This window comes from Alosa pseudoharengus, unplaced genomic scaffold (assembly GCF_046254945.1).
Source record: "Alosa pseudoharengus isolate Yale_2024_CS ecotype anadromous, Long Island Sound unplaced genomic scaffold, YU_APseudo_1.1 YU_APseudo_1.1_scf_10, whole genome shotgun sequence".
Classification (NCBI taxonomy): Eukaryota; Metazoa; Chordata; class Actinopteri; order Clupeiformes; family Clupeidae; genus Alosa; species Alosa pseudoharengus.
In genome coordinates, this window is record NW_027468565.1 from 34,564,097 (window position 1) to 34,586,567 (window position 22,471).

Sequence of the window (22,471 nt, forward strand, 5' to 3'; positions counted from 1 at the left end):
TGAGGGGTGAAAAGAACTGATATTCCCCAATGGTGAACCAGACTGAGTCTGAACAGCTGCCTCTCACTCTCCCTCTTCTATCACTCTTTTCTTACTCTCTCCCTCTCCCCCTTTTCCTATCTCTCTATCATATACGCACTTACTCATTCTCTCTCTCTCTCTCTGTCCACTCTCTTGCTCTGCCTTTTTGTTCACCTTTGCTCTCTACTCTCTCACTCCTCTTGCTGTTTCTATGTTTCCCTTTCTCCCCCCCGCTCTGTCTGTAACTAACACACACACACACACACACACACACACACACACACACACACACACACACACACACACACACACACAGATTCTCTCTCGTTTTCACTCTCCCTCAGCCCACTCAATTTCACTCTTATACTTTCTTCTTTTTTTTTCTCGTTCACTCCCCCTCCCCCACACACACACTCACACAGTATATACACACACACACACACACATACATACACACAGACACACTCACACACCTATTATCTATCTTTTTTCTCTCTCTCTCTCCCTGTTCACTCAGTCTCTTTCTCACTCTAACTCTTCCCACTTTTACTCTCTCTCTCTCCTCCTGCTCTCTCTCTGTCTCCCTATCATTCCCTCTCTCCGTCCTGCTCTCTCTCTCTCCCTCTCTCCCCCTGCTCTCTCTCTCTGTCTCCCTCTCTCCCTATCATTCCCTCTCTCCCTCCTGCTCTCTCTGTCTCCCTCTCATTCCCTCTCTCCTTCCTGCTCTCTCTCTCTCTGTCTCCCTCTCTCCCCCTCTCCCCCTGCTCTCTCTCTCCCTCTCTCCCTCTCATTCCCTCTCTCCCTCCTGCTCTCTCTGTCTCCCTCTCTCCCTCTCATTCCCTCTGTCCTTCCTGCTCTCTCTCTCTCTCTGTCTCCCTCTCTCCCCCTCTCCCCCTGCTCTCTCTCTCTCTCTCCCTCTCATTCCCTCTCTCCCTCCTGCTCTCTCTGTCTCCCCCTCATAAACACATACTCATTCTCTCTTTCTGTCCATCTGATTGTATGCACAGCTGGTCCAGCGGATCGGCTCCATCTACCGCAGCAAGAGAGGGAAGAGGAGACTAAAGAAGCTCTCAGTGTCCAACACAGACATCTCCTCCGTCAGAGGTATGGGAAGGGGTAGACTTCACTTGTGGCTCGTTTCCACCGAGTGGTACGGTTCAGTTCGGTATAGTACAGTACACAATTATTCGGGTTTCCAAGGTCAGAATTTTCGAAGGGTTGCCAAAACAACCGATCCGTACCATACCACTTTATGGCACTCTTTTAGCTCCTCTTTAACTCTTATGGTGGTTGAGTAAACGATATTTGCATTCATCTTTTATGGGACCCTTTTGATCTCTATCTGTGCTGTTCTCACTTCCGCCTTGTAGTCTATTGATTATATGTATGTGTTGTTGTTGTTGTTTTTTGTCTGAGTTTACAGAAGATAACAGTGGGAGTGAGAGTGACTCAGATGACCGCTTTAATGGTGAGTAATCATGCATTGCATCATGGTCCTCTGGACCGAAATCATGCTAAACAATAAAAGACAAAAACTCTAATTGTGTGGGCAGTGTGTTTAGTGGAAGCATTTTGTATGAAACCATTTACCCTCCTTTGCCCTCTACATCAACTCTCTTGTTTCTCCTCCTTCATCCCCCTCTCTTTCATTCTTTCTCCCTCTGCCTTCCTTCTTTCCTTTTTTCTCTCACGCTCTGTCTCTCTTTATGGGCTTGACCATAATTTTGTACACCATTGCCAAAGTACAGAGTAGGAGACAGAATGAACAAAGAAACAGACTTGTCCACACACACACACACACACAATGTGTGATAACAATGAAAAATAATCAAAAATTAAAGAAAAACAAAACGATTCCATGCAAATCAAGAAAAACTAAACTAACCTGTAAGTGCAAAAAGATGTTACACATCATTAGATTCTTTTCCAGGAACTTGTGGAAGCTGTGGCTGTCTCTTACTCTGTCTGGGCCTTCGCTGTATGTCCCTTTTGCCACCCCCCCCCCCCCTCACAGTTTCCATCTTTCCCTCTCTCAACCTTCTCTCTCTCTTTTTTTCTCCCCAATTCACTCTCACTCCTCCTAACTTCAAACTTCAACTAGAGTGTAATGTCAAAGCCAGCTCTGCCACTCCTGAAAGAAAGCTGCTATTGTTGTACTCATGAATTCCATGCTATGAGATATATATGTCTCCTTTTTTTTTCTTGCCCTGTCTTTCTCATTCTCAAATAATTCTCTCTCTCTCTCTCTCTCTCTCTCTCATCTCTGTCTTTCTGCCTCCTCTTTCTCTTTTCTCTATTGCCCTATTTCCCTTCACCTCTCTCTCTCTCTCTCTCTCCCCCCTCTTTCTCCCTCCCTCTCTTTTTGCAGTGCACATCCAGAGGCTGTTGCGGCTGCAGTCTCTGCTGCGGCGGTCCCCCAGCTACCGCACTCTGGAGCTGCAGCTACTGCAGTGGCAGGAGAGGAGGGAGCTCTTTGAGCACTTCCTGGTCGTGTCGCTGAAGAAGAGGCCGGGGAAGAGCTCCTACACCCCAGAGGTCTCCTACCAGTTCCCCAAGGTACACAGCACTGTATCACAACTATGGTACACTGCATTGTGTCACAACAACTACAGTACACAGTGTTGTGTCATAGCATCTATTAGAATAACTACTACTATAGGCATCATATCACAACAACTGCTACAGTGGCAACAATTACATCATATAAGACATATAAGACATACACTGAACAACAGCTACTATAATGACAACTAGTACCAAAGATCCTTGATTACTAACCTCAACCCTTTCTGCTTCAACCCTCTCTGCTAGTACTACTACAAGAATCGTTATGACTAGCCAAGTCAGCATTTATTTATTTATTTTGTTTTTTAAGCTTTCAATGTAAGAAAGCCACCGAAGGAGGACCATAGGGATTCAAGCAAGCAAGTCAAACAATCATAAATAACACAATGAATTAGTTGGATAGCCATAATAAACACTCTCACATAAAATGTCTCCTGCCAATAATTTTAATGATAATAAAACAATAGCTATATTCAGTGTAGTGCAAATATATTAGACAGTATCAAACCCAATACCGACTATGACAAAATGTGTTCATTCCTTCCCATGAGGAGTAATAAGACAAGACGTTTGTGAAAGTAGGTGAAAGAGGATGGAAGGTGAGAGATGAAAGGGTTCTGTAGAGTAAAATTCCCATGATGCCCCACAGCTGGATCGTCCAACCAAACAGATGAGGGAAGCAGAGCAGCGACTCAAAGCCATACCCCAGTTCTGCTTCCCAGATGCCAAGGACTGGTGCCCTGTCTCCCAATACAACAGGTATGGCCAGCATACCAGTTACAACCAGTATATGTTGGACCAGTGTAACAGTCACAACCTGTGGAGTACAGTATGACCAGCAGATATGACCAGCATACTGTATATTGGTTACGATCAGAGCTGCAGGTATGACCAGCATTACATATGTGTAGGACATGACCAGCAGTTATGGTCAGCTACGCAGGTGGGACCACATATGACCAGCCCAGCAAATAGGGCAAGTGTATGTATGACCTTACCTGCGTTGTTACCATGGGATTGAAAGTGGTGACTGTGTTGTTATTACGGGATTAAAGGTGGTGACTGTGTTGTTGCTATGGGATTAAAGGGACACCAGGCAACGTTTTTGTGTTAATTACTCATCTTCGTAAATCGGTATATGGTTAAATTACTCATTACAGGGCGAATGGAGACTCTCTCGCCCGCCCCTACTGCCTGTAGGCAGAATATCCCGCTTGCAAGCTCAGTGTATCGTACCCGCCGACCGAAGCAGGAGCAGTTTACAGCACAGAGGCAGGCTAACGAAACGCTTTTGTTGCAAACGTGTGTATAATGGCAGAGCCGGCGAAGAAGCAGCGAAAACCCTTGACGGAAGATGCAAAAAAAGGAAAAGAGCTTCAGAATGAGCGAGAGGGAGTTTCATAGAGAAAAAGCATCAGGCTTGCCTGGTGTCCCTTTAAAGGTAGTGAGTGTGTTGTTACTACGGGATTAAAGGTGGTGACTGTGTTGTTGCTATGGGATTAAAGGTTGTGACTGTGTTGTTACTGGGACTAAAGGTGGTGAGTGTGTTGTTGCCATGATATTAAAGATGGTGAGTGTGTTGTTATTATAGGATTAAAGGTGGGAACTGTGTTGTTGCTATGGTATTCAAGGTGGTGAGTGTGTTGTTGCTATGGGATTAAAGGTGGGGACTGTGTTGTTACTATGGAATTAAAGGTGGTGACTGTATTGTTACTATGGGATTAAAGGTGGTGACTGTGTTGTCTTTATGGGATTAAAGGTGGTGAGTGTGTCATTGCAATGGGATTTAATGGTGGGGACTGTGTTGTTACTGTGCGATTAAAGGTGGTGACTGTGTTGTTACTATGGGATTAAAACTGGTGACTGTGTTGTTATTATGGGATCATGTTACTGGGACTAAAGGTGGTGAGTGTGTTGTTGCCATGATATTAAAGATGGTGAGTGTGTTGTTATTATAGGATTAAAGGTGGGAACTGTGTTGTTGCTATGGTATTCAAGGTGGTGAGTGTGTTATTGCTATGGGATTAAAGGTGGGGACTGTGTTGTTACTATGGAATTAAAGGTGGTGACTGTATTGTTACTATGGGATTAAAGGTGGTGACTGTGTTGTCTTTATGGGATTAAAGGTGGTGAGTGTGTCATTGCAATGGGATTTAATGGTGGGGACTGTGTTGTTACTGTGCGATTAAAGGTGGTGACTGTGTTGTTACTATGGGATTAAAACTGGTGACTGTGTTGTTATTATGGGATTAAATGTGGTGACTGTGGAGAGGGATTGATAACTGTCATCTATCACTTGGTACTCCGTTTCAGCAAACAACCATTTGACAGATTATTGCTTGATGACTTTGGCCAGTGATACATTACATACATTCATCGTGGCATTTTTGTCTTACAATATACCATAGAGAGAGATACTATTTATTGTAGAGTATCATATGTTCTGCTAACTGTTACATGATTAAGATTTGTTTCTGTTCCCCTTAGTGAGAGTTTCTCCTTCATGTTGACGGGTGAGGATGGCGGCAGGCGATTCGGGTACTGCAGACGTCTGCTGGTGAGTGGTTGGGAGCTTCTAGTCCCTCATGTGGGGTTGGCCCGTGTTTATTTCTGTGGCCTCATGTATGCTTTTTTCGCGGAGCCTAAATATGCGGGTGGTGACTACGGATGCGGTCACATGATTAGAGAGGAGGGATATTGTTTTAGCGATATCGGGAGAGAGCCTCATCCTATAATCCCTAAAGGAAAACAGAGACGATCTCTCTATAGTAATTCATCTGCTTTTATCAAGCCTCTCTGACTGTTGTTTATTACCAGCATCCGCTTCCAGGGAATGGTACTGATATGAACTGTATGTTTGCATCTGTGCGTCTGTATGTGTGTATTTGTGTGTGTGTGTTTGTGTGTGTGTGTGTGTGTGAAAGAGAGAGAGAGAGCGAGAGAGAGAGAGAGAGAAAAGCAAGAGAGAGAGAGATGGATGGATAGATAGTGTGAGAGAGGGGGTGAAAGAGTGGGAGTGAGAGAGTGAGGATAAGGCAGCAGGAGGGAGAATAACTGCAGTATGTTCATGTTTAATCATCCCCTTTGAGCTGTTTCTATCCCCCTGTACTCTGTAACTATAACTGTCCTCACTTCCTCTTTTTTGTCTCTCCCTCTCTGTTTTATTCTCTCTTCCTCTCTCTCTCTCTCTCTCTCTCTCTCTCCCATTCTCTCTCTAGCCCAGTGGTTCGGCTCCACGATTGCCTGAAGTTTACTGTGTGATCAGTCGTCTGGGATGTTTTGATCTCTTCTCCAAGGTGAATCCCCCCCCCCCCCCCCATCACCCCTCCCTTACACACACACACACACACACACACATACACACACTCCACCACCACCCATCCCACCCCCACACATGTGGAATCAATATTCCTGCTCCGCTTTGCTCTGACCACTGCGGGAATGACAGATTGTGAGTGGGAATGATGGGCCCTGGATGGGATCAGACTCCGCTCTGCTCCGCCTGGCCGGACGGGACTTTCCCACTCCCCTCTGCACCCTGGGAATGTGTTTACATACGAGAGCGGAGAGGGAGAAGCACCTCCAGATTGGAGTTTAGACTCGAACAGCATATTTATCTTACCAGCCAGAGTATGTCTACACGGACAGAGATATATGGTGAAGTACCTTTTAATAGACTCTCGACCCCCTAAATCTGTATACATAACTTCACATCAGATCTATGACAGTGGTCTCAAGAATCATGAAATTAAAAGTATTTAACTGGTTATTTTGTAAGCATTGTTGACTTTGCCAAAACAATGCAAAACAGCAAAGTGGGTTTATTGCTACAGTGCTGGCTTAGCGGAAGAGAACACAGATGTTCTTAGTCAGTTTATGATAAGCCCTCATTGTGTTTACTAACATTTTAATAACCAAGGATATCTGAAAGCATCTGAAGTGATTTCATAGCACTGCTTATTTGAGAAGTCGGTAGGCCATTCTTTCCCAAGAGCAGTGGAAGTGTGTGATGTGAGGAATGTGATCTTTAAAAACAAAACAACATGGAGGTTAAACTCAGGCTTTTTTGAGGAATAAATACTGCCAATATCTGGCCTCACAACTGTCCTTCATGTGAGTGGCAGTGCACTCAATAATTGAAATTTTGCCTACTGATTGGTGATACCAGTTTGGTTGTGTATGCAAAGGTGCTATCGTTCACCTCAAGTAATGATTACTGGTGTCGGATGCTATGTTGATGATGATGATGATGATTAGGAGGAGGAGGAGATGGAAGATGACGATATGAAGCAGATGATGTTTGGTGGTGATTATGCTTTTTTGTTTGATGTCTATGAAGATGAAAATGTTAATGAAGTTGATGATGGTGGTGGTTATTGTACTCATGAAGATGCTTACATTTACAGTATATTCATGATTGCTTTGGAGAAAGGGCATCTGCAAAATGCCATAACCATGATAAACACAGTGATGATTATGTAGATGAAGATTTTGGTGGTCCTGATGATGGCAAATTATATAATTACTACACAGTGATCTAATGACAATGGTCGTTGTGATGCTGGCCGTGCTCTTGTTGTTTATGAAAATGCTGAAGTTCGTTCATATTCCCTGAACAGAGGCGAACGTTCGTGGAAAACATGTTTGTCTGAACAGATACATTTGAATGATTTTGTTCAAACATTCAATCTCAACGGTAACTCTCTGTCCAACTCCCAACATGTTTGTGGAGAAATAACTCCTGAAATTGTTTTGAAAGTGTTCGCAAACATTCGCCTATGTTCACCTCTGGTGTTCTGTCAGATCTTAGACGAGGTGGAGAGACGCAGGGAGATATCCGCTGCTCTGGTCTACCCTTTCATGAGAAGCTTGATGGAGTCACCCTTCCCAGCCCCTGGCAAGACCATCCGAGTCAAGACCTTCCTGCCTGGAACAGGAAATGAGGTAAGTGTTCGGACGAAACCTGGAACTCTCGTTTATTTGTAGTATAAATCCAGAAATGAATGAACAACTGACCCAGTTATTCTTAGATTTTTCCTATTAGTAATTTAAACATGGCTTCCCTTGTGATTTGGTAAAGTGAGATAGAATTGACTCATGAAGTAGAGGTTACATCCGAGAGAGTGTAGCCGGTGACCTAGACTCATGCACTCGTTAATGATTAGGCTTATTTAATGAGACATATGTTCTCATACGTCTGAACATAATACTTTGAGCGAATCTGCTCGACTATCAAAGGTAGCTAATTGTGGCATAACAGGATGTTTATGTTAACATTAGTGTACAGCTTTAGAGAAAGCAGAGTAGTAAATGAACACAGAAAAGCTCAACCGAGCCCAGCCTCTGCACTCCTCCATCCCAGGCCTAGGGAGAGTGACTGTGGCTTCTGCCCACGACTTCAGCAGAATACACTGAGCCCACGGCAAAGCCAGCCTCTCCTCAAGGCCCTCTAACCGTACCCATTATTGCCCTCACAAACCACACATACACCCACACTCACACCCCCATTACACATGCTTCCATTTACACACACACACGCGCGCGTGCGCGCACACACACACACACACACACACACACACACACACACACACATACATACATACTACATGTGTGTGTGTGTGTGTGTGTGTGTGTGTTAATATGTCTGTGAATATCTGTGTGCCCAAGGTGATGGAACTGCAGCGTCCAGCGGACTGTCGTCTGGAGCATGTCGACCTGCAGAGTCTGTTCAGCTGCCTGAGTGTGCCTCAGATCGTACGCATCTTTGCCTCGCTGCTGCTCGAGCGCAGGGTTGTGTTCGTAGCCGACAAACTCAGGTGAGGAAGCTTAGAACTGGATTACACCCGAGTCAGAACCAGGTGTGGGCCAAAACAGGGCCCAATCAATACCAGTATCTAATAGCTAACTAAGAACTAAGAACTAAGAATAGATGCTGTGAGTTACATTTCCTCTCCTGTAAATCCAAACTTAAAGCGAAGGTGATGTAAACATAGTATTTAGACATATGCTAAATGTCTTTCCAGTTAGGGCCAACATTATGACAAACTTTTTCTGAATGATCTATTGTGCAATGTATGCAGTTAGTCTAATCATTCATCATTTCATCTAAATGTATTTCAAATTGAATAGATGATGAGGCAAATCATATCACGCTGTGTCCAAACATCCAGCAACTGTTGAATTGCTGGAGTCACTCCCTCAGTGCAGGTTTCCCCCATACAGATCCCATAACAGCATAATGTTCATATGAATTACACCAAACAAACATCACAACCCCACATGGCACTCAGAGATGGCCATAGATCTCTCCATCATACAGTATAATCATATCAGGGCCTCCCCGACGTATTAAAAAAAGACAGACCGCTCAGAATGTATAAGTGATTTCCTCATCGTTGCTAAGGAAGAGAAAACAAATGAGAGACTGCTGAGCGTGCACAGATGTTTGCTCAGTCAGAGGTAGGAATATTTCATCTTTGTGTCTGAAGCGACTGTCCAGAGGACATTCACATCGCACAAACCTTCTCCATTCTTCGTTCCTGGCTCTGGGCGCAGAGAGGCTGACTGGGGACTGTCAATGCAGAGCCATGAGATGATACAGCTGTCTACATTTAATCAGTACCATCAGGAACTGGAAGGGGTTTGTTGTGATTGTTGTAGCCAATTTGTAGGAGTAGGAATTCTCAAAATTTGTGGTTAAAATTGCGGTGATTTTGAGTTTAAATCTAATGCTCGATCACAACTAATGCAGAAATTAATCAATCACAAATAATGCAGATTCTTTGACTCTGGTGGTAATATTGCACTGAAAACAAAAGATCTCTAAGTCCTGGAGGAACTGGCATCTTCCTCATGCTAATAGAATTCAGCTATGTGATGTGGATACTCATCTGTCCGGAGAGACTCCTGCTGAACCCAACATTGCAGATTCCTGTGGCCCCAGTCCAGCCCTGAAACTATGATTACTGGTAGTTGTGGGTTCAAATCCCAGCTTCCACTGTTGTGCCCTTGAGCAAGGCACTTACCCTCCCTGAGTTGCTCCAGGGACAATATATGTATAGAAAAAGGACAGCACTCACAGTTCCTTAAAAAACTTTTAATCACCCCATGGATGTTTCGAGCCAAAAGTTATTTTTCAGCATGATAATGGTCATTAATGGGATAATGGTGATTTCATATCTGTGAGTGCTGTCCTTTTTCTATCCATTCATTACGCCACAATAAGGATTCAGCACCCAGTGGACTTTGTTCAGAAGAGCATTTGGAAAAAACATCTGCTAAATGAATAAGGTAAATTAATAGCATCAATCATATTGCGTTCTGTGCTGTCCCTATAACTTGCCTTGCTGTGCCCATGCGCTAGTGATATGTCCTCTCACTTATAAATTAAAAAGTACTGGTCCGATTTATGGTCTGCCTACTTCAGATGTGCATAGAGTACATGGTAGGGTCACCATATCTTGGCCCTCCTACATGATTATCCATGTCTGGATCAGGATCCACATTTTGTTTTTTGGCAGTCCCCTCATCAGCTGCAGATAGCTTCTGTCTACAGGTCTGGCATGCCGACTTGACTGTCCCTGCATATCTTTCCCTTTGCCCCTTTCAGTACCCTCTCCAGTTATGTTCACTGATTTAGACACCTGAGGGGGCATGATTCTGCTGACTTGACATTTTCTTCCTTCTGCCCCTCTCTGGTACCCAGTTAAGCTGTATCTACACACACTGATGCTGCTGCTCTTTCCATGGCAGCACACTTTCAGTGGCAGATAGCCTCTGACTCCAGCATCCGACCCCGATTGGGTATGAATCTGCTTACTCAATAATGCTTTATGTCTTCTGCCCTTATCACCACCCTATGAAGCAGTGGTACTACTGACTTTGCTTTACCCTGGTGTAACAGTGGAGGTCTCTCCCCTCCTTCGTACTCTCTGTGTTGTGTGGTGTGGGAATGATGCAACAGCTCTGGGACTGGGTTACCGTGTTTGTAGATTATGTTGATGGTTGAACTGGCAACCATCCCTAAATCCTATCTACAGGAGATGACGTTAAGGGGTTTAAGGGAATTGTGGGTAGAAGAATTTGGAATGGAGAGCATGTTAATAAAGTTACCTCGCTTCTACAGCGTAAACTTTGAAAAAGTAAAAGTGTCTGCATCTGTGTGCACACATCTACAGTGCTTAATTACTCTCTGATGTGAAGAAAAATAAAATAAACATCAGGCACTGAGCAAGCCAGCCATTCGTGTACAGCTCCTGCCAAGTAAAATAGGTAAACCACTTCAAAATACTATGCATTTACATTCGATAAAACAACATTAATCTGCTAGCAACCAGCAATCAATTGAACCCTAATTAGTTAGCTAACTACACCTGCAGCTGAGAAAATCTTACAATGTGCACCGACTAGACTCATGCATAGAAATAAAACAATATAACTCATACATAAGATGCACAATACAATAAGACCATTCTCATAGAAATCGTCCCCTTAGAATTATAAGGTTCTATCTGACATTTTTGTCAAAATTGAGTTATTTACATATTCTTATTCTGTGACACCTTAAGAAGATGAGGTGAGGTGTTTCTTGTAGTTGTATACATTTTTGAACATTATATCTGATGAGGTTTGTTCCACTTAGCAGTATAACTCTATGGAATTCTAAGACTTTGAAGCTCAATATCTCAGAACTACTCAGAACGTAGATAGAACCCTATAATTCTAAGGGGACGAAATGCATGACAAAGAAGTGGCAAATATGAAACGTAAGGCAAAAGAAATAAACATGTCAATAAAGCTCCACACACGTCTGTTGTGAGGGCAGAAGTGGAGGCAACATACAAAGTGAGGGAGTCCCTGACCCCTGACCCCTGAGTGGGAACTAACCCCTGTCACACGCATGCCCTGTTACCTACTCTACAGGAGAAGTGTGGAGAAATACAAATGTGCACACACACATTGTGTGGAAGTTAAACTTGTGTGGGGATATTCAGATGATCATATCTAACCCTGCTATGCTAGCAGTACACTTTCACCCATAGACTATATATATATATATATATATAAGTAAGTATAAGTATATATACTCTTGATCCTGTGAGGGAAATATATATATATATATATATATATATATATATATATATATATATATATATATATATATATATATATACACAGTCTATGCTTTCACCAGCTGGCCCAGATCTGGCATGGATCCATTGACATTGACACCTTTTGCTCCTTCCTTCCTTGCCCCTCTGCAGTACCCTGTCGAGCTGTGCCCATGCTGTGGTGGCACTGCTGTACCCGTTCTCCTGGCAGCACACCTTCATCCCCGTCCTGCCCGCACCCATGCTGGACATGGTGTGCTGCCCCACGCCCTTCCTGGTGGGTCTCCTCTCCAGCTCCCTGCCACGCCTTAAAGAGATGCCACTCGAGGAGGTCAGTCTGTGTATGTGTATTCAAGTTAAAGGTGCAGTCAGCGGTCATACGCGATTTCAAGTCCATAACATTTTTATGTCACATTCAGCAATCATCTCCTCACGACACGCTAGCTGCCCGTTCCATGAGTACACTGTAAAAAAAAAAAAAACAGTCTCTGTAGGCAGCCCAGGCTCGGAAAAGTGGTAACAAACAAAGTGGGAGCAGCCTGGGGTGAACTACCTCCCTCGTGTGTTTCATTTGGTCCTTGGTTAAAATATAATGTATGTGTAGAGAAGGAGAAGGTTCACTGGAGCACACAGAGATTTAGGCTTTAAATTTCTTTTATCATGGTGCACAGCAATCGACTAACGTTTCGGCATGTCTCAATGGACACTGGCGAAGACACGAAGACAGATGAGACGTGTCGAAATGTTAGTCGATTGCTGTGCACCATGATAAAAGAATTTTAAAGCCATCTCTGTGTGCTCTGGTGAACCTTCTCCTTCTCTACATGATCGGTCCTCTCCCGTGAAGCTCCAGTCATGACTTCAGAAGCGCGGTGGAACAACCCTTTTTTGACGTGTAATGTAGCCTACATGTGTTTTGGGGAAAAAGCGTCTGTTAATACATTTAAATATAAACATAAACATAAACAAATGCGACTTCCTGCACAATCGCTGACTCACTTTTTAAGTTAAAGTATCCAAAGCATCTCAGAATCAAAACAACAGGAATCAAACCTGGGTCAACCGATTGTCAGTCAGTGACATTACTGCTGCTCCATCATGCCCTGTGTGTGTGTGTGTGTGTGTGTGTGTGTGTGTGTGTGTGTGTGTGTGTGTGTGTGCGTGCGTGTGTGCGTGCGTGCGTGCGTGTGTGTGTGTGTGCGTGCGTGCGTGCGTGCGTGTGTGTGTGCGTGCGTGCGTGCGTGTTTATACTGAGTGAGTGAATATGTAAATACTGTGTGTATAGATAGGCTTATATGTAGGGCATGTGTACATTTGTAAAAAAAATTTATGTGTGTTATTTGTGTGTGTAGTATGTAGATAACTTATATACATGTACATGTTTGTGTATGTTTTGCACATATGCATAGTGTGTGTGTGTGTGTGTGTGTGTGTGTGTGTGTATTTTGTCCATATTCATATCTCCACTCTCATGCATTCCTCTTTGATTCACATTCCACTGGCCTGATGATACCATTGCCAGAGCAATGCTCAATCCAGAGTATTAGAGCCCAGCAAAGTTGTGTAACGGCTGTTGTGTAAGCTAGCGGGATGTGCTGTGCTGTGCTGTGCTGCGCTGTAGCAGTGAGCGAGAGATCCAGGGTTTGCTCCAGAGGTTGGCAGATGGTCAGGTCAGCCTCTGAGAGAAGCCATGAACTACAGCACCCCAGGGAGGGACGCTGAGGGCCGGCACCGGCGTGACCCCCACACCCCTCCTCCCCCCACATACCCCACCTCCAGGGGGGAGTTGGGGGGGGGGGGGGGTGCTGAAGCCATTTGGGAAAACAGCACAACATCCAAAATAAGCTGGAGGCGGGCGACGTTCCAGCACGTCCCGGAGAGTGTTTGTTCCGGAAATTAATTTTATTTCCAGCAGAAACAAAGTGCCTCCCGAGGTTGTTGAACTGCTCACTTGTGGACCCCAATAAACAAGTTTGCAGGGCATCCTGTCCTAGGAGCGGAGCTGGGAAGTTCAGCGGCTTTCAACGCCACAGCTCACAGCTGCTAGTTAACGTGGCTCTGTGGATGACGTCCAACATTAAACGAGTCCTTTGAGTTTAACCCTTCAGTAATGCCTTGAGTATGTGCTTTCACAGCCAGTGAGCACTGGCTCTTTGTGCAGTTATGTGTGCAGACATATTTAATGTTCTGGATGTAATTTCACTAATCTGATGTCTGTCATCCTCTTTCTTTTGTTGTTAATCAGTTTCAGAAATGTGAAGGCTGTGAATCCATATTTGTGCATCTTATCAACTTTTGTGATTTCATGGTTGTAAAATGTGAATAATCCATTCCATGTGTGAGTGTCCAATGTCAGAAATGGGTGATTTCTCCTCTTCCTTGTTTGGTTACAGACTTTGATGGTGGACTTGCGATCAGACCGGTTTATTAGACAGGTAAATACTACACCAAAAGACATGTTCTATCACATGTTTTACACAGTAATTTTCTGTGTAAGTTAAATCAATGTATAAACCTCGGCTACTTGGGAAATTACGGTAGTCACCTTTGAATTTTGAGTATATACTTCTTAGATCAATATAATTTAAAAACATATCTTTAAGTAGTATTTATTTAAATATCTGCATAATGACCTACTTGTAACTGTGTTATATTTAATTGACAAGATGTTCGAGTTCTCATTTGTCTCTTGGACTCAGGGTTCCCAGAGTCTACAAATGAAACACTGCTCAGAAAGGAAATAGTTTGTCCTCTGTTATCCCAAAACACTCTGTCTGGGAAAACCATGGTAACCCAGTTTTCCTCTTCTGTGGTTTTCATTAGATAGATGACGAAGCAACACTGTTGCCAAGGAAACTCCAAGCTGCTCTGGAGCAGGCTCTAGAGCAGAGGGATGACCTCATTGGCCAGGATTCTGACAGCGAGTCTGAGGATGGTAGGACAACCATGACGGCACAAATACAACATTGCTTGTCAGAATTACATGTCTATCCTAACTCATTTTGTCGCAGTGAAAATATCTGACTGTGTAGAATGAAGAGCTTTTGGTCGCTTACTTCATCTTTAGACCACATACTGAGATCCCTGACCTCAGACTCGTTCAGTTGAAGGCCCTGGGACTGTCGTTTTTGTTTTATTACTATTCCAAGTTGCCTCCACAGCAGCAGACTTCAGTGGTTGTTCTACCATCAGGATTAGAGAGAGGACAGTGAAAAAGAAACACATGCACACTCAAAGAAGCTTTCTTTAATCGGGCACTGGACAGAGATTTGAAAAACAAAACAAAACAAAAACAATAATCGTCTACACACTCTAGCTCCCAATGTATTTGAACACACCCACGAGTGCCCATTAGTCTGTGATGTCAAAGAAAAAAAAAACACTGTCTGTCATAGTAACTGGTTTAAATCTATAGACCCTTTCAACTGCATGAACAAACATGTGCGTTCCTAAGGCATTTCCAGTGGCACCGAAAACAACGTTGAGCTGGTAACTTGGTTTTAAGTTTTAAAGTCAACATTTTGTAGAGCATTACACTAAAGTCTGGTTCTTTTTCATTTCAAAGTATCTGCATTGGTTTTGAACGTTTCAACCAGAATTCCTCTAGGAACAGATTGAAAGGGTCTTTAACCAATGAGTGACCAGTGTCATGTGTTGAGTTGATGCTCTGTCCTACAGACAGTCATTCCCTGAACAGCGTGGTGTCAGAGGCGTTCATCCGCTTCTTCCTGGAGACGGTGGGCCACTTTCCGCTCTTCATGACACACGCGGCCGGTGGTGAGCGCCTCTTCCAACGAGACGCCTTCCGCAAGGCAGTGGCCTCACGCAGTGTCCGGCGCTTCCTTGGCGTCTTTATGGAGTCGCAGATGTTCCATGGCTTCATCCAGGACCAGGAGCTCCGCACCAGCCGTGCCAAAGGTTAGACACCTGTCACCGACGACCTTTGACCTTGGTCAATACTCCAAGCTAACCTGAAGCCAATTTGACTGCCATCCGTCTGTGACTGTCTTCATGTCAACTGTAAAGGACCATGGTTGAGTTGACTGGACTCTTAAGCCTGACTCTTTTGGCTACTTGTCAGCTTCTGGAATTTTTTTAAATTAATTTCATGGTGTGGGTATCCGCTGGTCTTGTTGATCCATTGTTTACATATCTGAATTGGGCACCTGAACCCTATGGTGGTTCTGCTGATTCTAACCAGCTTGTGTTAAGTCTCCCAAGCCAAAACCATAATATTGATTACTTACAATGTCATTGTGAACTTAATTATTCAACACATTTCTTTTGTTTTACCCTGTATCTGAATTAAGCAATATGTAAATAATTAATAAATAATTTATCATCTATCATCATTTCTATACCCATGTTAACATTCTATGCCCATGTTACTAACTTAGTGTTGCATACATAAACATGCAATCACTATTTTATCAACTGTTGATCAAAATGGTCCTAAAAAGTTGTCTTGAGATTATGGCATGTGACTGCCTCCTGGTGGAGACTTAACAATGTTTTTAAAAATGTTAAAGCCTTCGTAGAAAGATAGAATATTCTCAGCTTGTAGCCTGTGTACTTGAAATGACATGTTGCTTCATATTCAAGGTTTAATATTTTAAATGGTTGATCTGCACTCTGCGCTTTCCCTGCAGGTCTGTTTGAGGTGCGTGTGGAACAGTACCTTGATGAACTCCCTGAGACAGAGCAAGGTGGAGTCAACAGGTTCTTCAGAGGATTGGGTGAGTTACTAAACCACTCCAGGAAACTACACAAGGGTACATAAAGTGAGCTCTGAAAGTGTCTTTCTTGAAGGCTGTCTTCATGTTTCCAAATTTTGAAATGCCTCTCGATCAGCAGTAATCAAGGAGAATCCTTTGCACCTCTTAAATTCTATCTATCCATCCTTGAATTAGTTTTATATGCAAACCAACCATCATAGAGAACCTACACATGAGCCTCAAGTTATATATTTCTAACAATCATTTGTTATGTGCACTGAACTTTTCTTTTTTTTAATCCACAGGAAGTAAAATTAAGTTCCTGCAGAAAAAGAACTGACATCAAAAGAAGCACATTGTTCAACTACATCCTCATTTGGATTACTTTTGTAAATGTTATCATTTACACATGATGCTTGTACAGTGTCTATACTGGTTTGGAAACTGTAAATGATTTTTTTTTATCTTGAATAAGTCTTATAGCAATGAATACTACAAAAAGTTTAAGATTACAACATGACCTGTAAGCAAGGGTTCAAAGTCTTGTTCTCACATCTTTTAAATGGGGAGAAAGATCAAAAGCATTATATCAGAAGGTACCAATTGTTTGCTCCCTTTAATTACATTGGAATATATAGAGACTGAACTGAGGGTTTGTTTAATGGAATCAGAGGCATATAATGTCTTGATATCTCAATATTACAACACACTCCAAGAAAGAATTTGAACTCATTTTTCAGAGGCAGTGAAAGCTATTTGTTGGCCACAAGATTTTTACAATAAAATGTTTTGCAAGCATATTTGGATTGTTGCTGCTGTACATAAAAGGCAAACATCATGAAGTGTTTGTGCCTAATCAATAAAAGGAATGCAAACAAATAACATTGCAGGGCCGTTGCTTTCAGGAATAGGTGAAAACTTTGAGCAATCATAGTAGGAGAAGAAACAAAAAAATACCAACATGGTGTGCCTGCATTTTGCCAAACTCTAGAAAAGCATAGTAGCCTACTCGCAGCATCCTGAATTAATTTCCTGTGAAGCAATCAATTTAATCACATCTGAATGCACTCCTACACTGCCATTCTCCCCAGGAAAGTGACGGGCACAATGTCAACAATGTGGAAACACAGATTATATCATTGAAGCCTGATGTTTTCAGGGGGCCTTGTTGCAATTCATACAATGTTCCCACTCTAAGTCAAATGTAAAATTCCATGACTTCCCTGACAATACATAATGACATAAATGGTACAATATACTGACCAAAGATTTCAGAGCAGTCGCGTACCGTTCAAGAATCTTCGACTTTTTTTTTTAGAGTGGGAGATGAACAAATGGACATTGAATAAACAAGTTTGGGCTAACCACAACTGTTCAAGCAAGCAGTGAAGCTAATATCCAGATATAAACTAATTCTGCATGGAAATATATTTGTGTTAATATATTTGGGTAAGTAAAGTTTAAACCAGGGGTTCCCAAACTTTTCCACGACAAGGCCCCCCAAATACCATTAGGTTCTGGCTAAGGACCCCCTTGATGTGTTATTAAACCCATCGACAATACTACGGCAAATGTAAAAATACATTAAGCTAATCCTAATAATTATTTTAGCCACAAGCACTTTGCGATGGAGCACCCAGTGTGTAAAAATTGTATTTGGGGCTTTCTGCTATATGAGAGCTATCACTCTACTATTATTCCCAGTCATTATCATGGGAAATATAATGTTAAGATATGCCTCACATTATTATAATGGCATTGTATAACAACCCTCATAGTAATTTACACTTTAAGTTTTTCAAATGTATTTATTTGTTGCTTTTAATTTTCCCTCCAACTTGCTGAGGCCCCCCTGGCCTCCCCTCACTTTGAAAACCACTGCTTTAAACTGCTACAACAAAATTCTCTGGCATTACAGGACTTTGCTCAAAAAATGATCTCCTGGTTTTCTGTCTGGAATAGACTTGATCAAAATTCCATGATCTGCGGGAAACCTGTATGGTAGTTTGTGTCTGGCCAACGTTAATCCTTCAAAATGTATAAGTATATATATACTCTTTTGATCCCGTGAGGGAAATTTGGTCTCTGCATTTATCCCAATCCGTGAATTAGTGAAACACACTCAGCACACAGTGAGGTGAAGCACACACTAATCCCGGCGCAGTGAGCTGCCTGCTACAACAGCGCCGCTCGGGGAGCAGTGAGGGGTTAGGTGCCTTACTCAAGGGCACTTCAGCCGCTTCCTACTGGTCGGGGTTCGAACCGGCAACCCTCCGGTTACAAGTCCGAAGCGCTAACCAGTAGTCCGCGGCTGCCCCAAAAAAGAAATGATCTACAATGTTACACTGAACAAAAATGTAAACATCTTTCATTCTAACCTCCTGGCTAAACCAAATTCTTAATAGCAACCAGGAGCTCTCATATCGGTAGCAATAGCCATGCAGAATACATTGACTGACACTTCAACTTTATTCTAAGTAACCATTTCAGTGAAACTCATTTAATGTTGTTTTTTTCTTTAGTGTTGTATGGAAGCAGTCTTAAAGGGCCATTACATCATTCAACTGTGCATAACCCTAGCTTATAAGAGTAACCACACACACAAAGTCATTTCTTTTTTCCGACATTTTTTATTCCTGAAAAACAAAAAGGCAGTGAGTGCTTATGCAGTCAGGACACAAGCGCCCCCTACTTCTTTGATCTTCTCCTCAGCCCTGCGGCTGAAGAACTTTGCCTTGACGATGACTGGCTGCTTGGGGAGCTTGCCTTTACCCAGCACCTTGAAGTAGCCCTGCAGAGAGAGAGAGAGGGAGAGAACTACCATTAGCATCCAATGCAACCCTGATTAACTACAAGCAAACAACACAAATCATACTTAAAATGTTATATGTACGCTACAATACAACCAGCATTGTGGCAATCTTCCAGTGTGAAAAGAATTACATTACATGCACATTGAGTAGTAGTGTCACTAGTATACAGCAACCAGAGAGTTTGCTGGTCAACCCCCAAAGTAATGACAGGGCATTTCACCATTTTCTCGTACCTCCTCACCTATTTTCTCAAGACCTGATTATACATGGAGATGGACAAATCGAATGTTCGGTAATTCTGTAATGAATATTCAAGCTCAGTGGGTCACAAGATGCTACAAACAGCACAAGGTGCTTTTCTTTATATTATAGACCTCATCTCTGGCGCTCATGGGAAAATCGCACAAACTGGTAATTTATCCTTTTCCATTGCCGGAGGTAGCCTAACTGTTGTAACATTTCATTGTGTGGTCAGTTTGCTTTTAAACAGACATCAACTAAAAACCTAACCAGACACACAAACACGTAGTGAGTAGACTGAAGTCAAACTCTCAATGAACATCAGGTGATGCTAGGCATCTACACGACAATGTAGGTCCACAACCACAGTTGTTATCGCTTTAGCCAAGACACACCCAAGGATCATACTCACTGAGTAGCAATTTATGGGAGAAATAAATGGAAAAAAAATCACCAATCACCACTGACAAAAGCTCTGAAGAATCACACATAATGAAGCCAATAAGGAAGAAATTAAATATTAATGTAGAAGTCACTCGCCAAAAGCAACGGCCCTGAAGTACAGCACATGAGATATTGGGATTTACTTAGTAACAATGCTACAATACTACGGTTTGTGAAAAACACTGGCTCATACATTGCCTTTACTGTCCTTTAACAAGGCTGAGACTGGACTGCACTGGGTCTGATATCCATCGCTGGCATGATTAACTGCTACTGCCTGCTGAACTGCACTTCCAGCACCTGGTTGGGGATACCTTGGCTCTGGGACACAGGTGGTGCTTTGCCTTGTCTAAGTCCGCCAAGCTACTGGGCTATGCTGGCTACTTTTGCCACCGTACGGAGTCGGGCTAGCTTTTCCAGAGTCTGTTTGCCCAGAGAAATCACTCAGGACATCTGACCGACAGGCGCCTCCAGAGCCCTGAAGACGGCCTAGCGTTGCCCTATGGCGTTGCCTGGGTGGGGTCTGTTCAAGAGCACTCGAGACTGCCAGCAAATCCACCAGGCTAGTCTGTAGCCAGCAAATCCACCAGGTTACTCTGTAGCCATGCAGTCATCATTGCCCATGGACTTTCCTATTATTTGTTAATTTGTCTGTTGTCTGTCTTGAGTCAAGGGTACGCTGGCGAGTACGCCACTTCTTCGGCATCTTAAATATTTGTTTGTTTGTTTGTTTCTTGTGTCTGAAGCACTTTTGTTGTGCATAGAAAAAGCACTACATGTTTGTCTGTAAAGAACTTTGTGCTCAATGCTTGAAAAGTGTTATATAAATAAAAAAAATTCTCTCTTTCTGATAATACATCTAGATGTTGCAACACAATGCGCTGAATATTTTAAGGTACTGGAGCTAACTCAACTTGACAACAAATCACATACTTGTAAGTCTGTCTGAAATAAGCAGCAACATATGTTAAAGCCCAAACTTCAATCAATAACATCCATCATCCTTACCTCCCATGCAAAACACCACAAAATCAACCAGAGATTGTGGGACATTCTATCCAATGTATTAATAACAATAATGAAACAAAAACAAAAAAATACTCCCAGGCGCAATTCCAGGAAAGGACTTCAACACAGTAGATGATTGACAACAGACAAAAGGGTTTGACCTCATAACAAAAAATCAACAACAGACCAGTAGGTATGTAGTAGCCTAACGTAGCTGACATTCAGATACTTACAGCTTGGACCACATCAATGATGGGAGCAGGGCCATCAGGCTTCTTGCTGTAGTTGACACGGGTCTGTTCGCTCACCAGCGTCCACAGCTTGTCCAGGTTGACCGTTGGGCAGTGTGTGGTGTTCCTCTTAACGTGGTAATGCCTCATGCCCACCTTACCGAAGTACCCAGGATGGCTGGGAATTGAAAAGAAAGTCTGACCACATACTTCTGGCTCATAACAGACATCTAAATTCTACCACCAAAATCACAGCTTTGGTTTATAGTATCAGGGTTATCCTCTGGTGTTTACGTTAACAATCTGAAGCAATGTACAATATTCGAACCGGTTACTCACTATTTGTCGAAGTTGATTCTATGATGATGCATGCCACCAGCATTACCACGACCTCCAGGATGCTTTCTGTGTTTACCTGACATCAGGAAAAAAACGGTGGTTAGCTACTTGGGGTTTTGTCTTATCATAGGTAAAATGAACTTAACACAATCTGGCCACCTAGTGCCTATCGTTAGCCGACGGTACTCACCAATACGGCCGTGTCCATGGCTGACGTGCCCACGGAGCTTCCTGGTCTTGGTCTTCTTGGTAGGCTAAAACGATATCACCCATATTAACAATGTTAACTTACAAGAACACATTAGCATCACTACATGCATGAGATGTGCTTTTCTGGGCACCTCACACATGATCAAGTAGGTTAACGTTAGCGGCGTTAGCTAATGACTTCTAGGCTAAGAATGCGATAGTTAGTGTACAGATAGTCCCCAACTGTAGTACAGTACAATAATAATAATAACAAAATCCAAAGAGGCCATGCTAAATCTACACTGCAACTTGTGTATATCCACCCACAGACCACAAAATAAGTACAGCAGAGTTATCGAGCAGGGACGGTCCAGACAAATGCTGACATTCAGGCTGGGCTCAAAATACAATTTGTCATGGGAATTGTAATGAAATACTAGCATGTAAAAGAAGCACTAAAGACATTTTGTCCAACCGATTACATCAAGTAAACTGATGGACTAAAATAATACTGGATGACGATAGATTTTCTAAAAAACCGCCGGTGGAAGTTTTCTTCATGATACTCACCATCTTGGAGGAAATCGGAGAGAGGGAGAGCAGACGGAATTCTCGCGTTAATGTTCGAGACTGTCTGTCTATCTTCAGCCAAATGCAACAGCGCCACGCTTTGGTTGGATGAATTTATGTCTGACGGCTGAAACTGTGAAACCAGAGAATGTCTAATAAGGGCTCTGGTGAAACTGAACACTGTCACGTAAAAAATTATATTAATTATATTAATTATATATATAAAT

General features: G+C 42.8%; 2 protein-coding genes across 5 annotated transcripts in view; one reads left to right on the forward strand and one right to left on the reverse strand.

The window, feature by feature from the left end:
* Positions 1-17,281, forward strand: part of LOC143106438 (DENN domain-containing protein 2B-like) — a 26,995-nt gene extending 9,714 nt beyond the window's left edge. For 3 of the 4 annotated variants that reach the window (XM_076270711.1, XM_076270725.1, XM_076270717.1), the window contains exons 7-20: positions 1,029-1,125; positions 1,445-1,489; positions 2,390-2,577; positions 3,236-3,345; positions 5,074-5,143; positions 5,805-5,882; positions 7,390-7,530; positions 8,254-8,402; positions 11,850-12,027; positions 14,090-14,131; positions 14,520-14,631; positions 15,375-15,614; positions 16,346-16,432; positions 16,717-17,281. In XM_076270711.1, coding sequence (XP_076126826.1) covers positions 1,029-1,125; positions 1,445-1,489; positions 2,390-2,577; positions 3,236-3,345; positions 5,074-5,143; positions 5,805-5,882; positions 7,390-7,530; positions 8,254-8,402; positions 11,850-12,027; positions 14,090-14,131; positions 14,520-14,631; positions 15,375-15,614; positions 16,346-16,432; positions 16,717-16,751 — 1,572 coding nt within the window. In that variant the 3' untranslated portion in view covers positions 16,752-17,281. The remainder of the gene's footprint in view (positions 1-1,028; positions 1,126-1,444; positions 1,490-2,389; positions 2,578-3,235; positions 3,346-5,073; positions 5,144-5,804; positions 5,883-7,389; positions 7,531-8,253; positions 8,403-11,849; positions 12,028-14,089; positions 14,132-14,519; positions 14,632-15,374; positions 15,615-16,345; positions 16,433-16,716) is intronic. The other variant, XM_076270733.1, reaches the window with a different exon arrangement.
* Positions 17,282-19,021: 1,740 nt separating this feature from the next.
* On the reverse strand, positions 19,022-22,322 carry LOC143106484 (large ribosomal subunit protein uL15). Its single transcript, XM_076270766.1, has 5 exons — positions 22,245-22,322; positions 21,676-21,739; positions 21,486-21,561; positions 21,150-21,324; positions 19,022-19,202 (listed from the first exon to the last, which is right to left on the reverse strand). Exons 1-5 carry the CDS (start codon positions 22,245-22,247, stop codon positions 19,074-19,076), a joined length of 447 nt encoding a protein of 148 aa, XP_076126881.1. The 5' UTR covers positions 22,248-22,322; the 3' UTR covers positions 19,022-19,073.
* Between the last annotated feature and the right edge of the window lie 149 nt (positions 22,323-22,471).

Excerpts from the sequence above, each read along its gene's own strand:
- LOC143106484 (XM_076270766.1), bottom strand. Across the intron at positions 21,325-21,485 it reads AGAATCAACTTCGACAAATA|CCATCCTGGGTACTTCGGTA; the intron begins GTGAGTAACCGG and ends TTCAATTCCCAG. Across the intron at positions 19,203-21,149 it reads TCATTGATGTGGTCCAAGCT|GGCTACTTCAAGGTGCTGGG; the intron begins GTAAGTATCTGA and ends CTCTCTCTGCAG.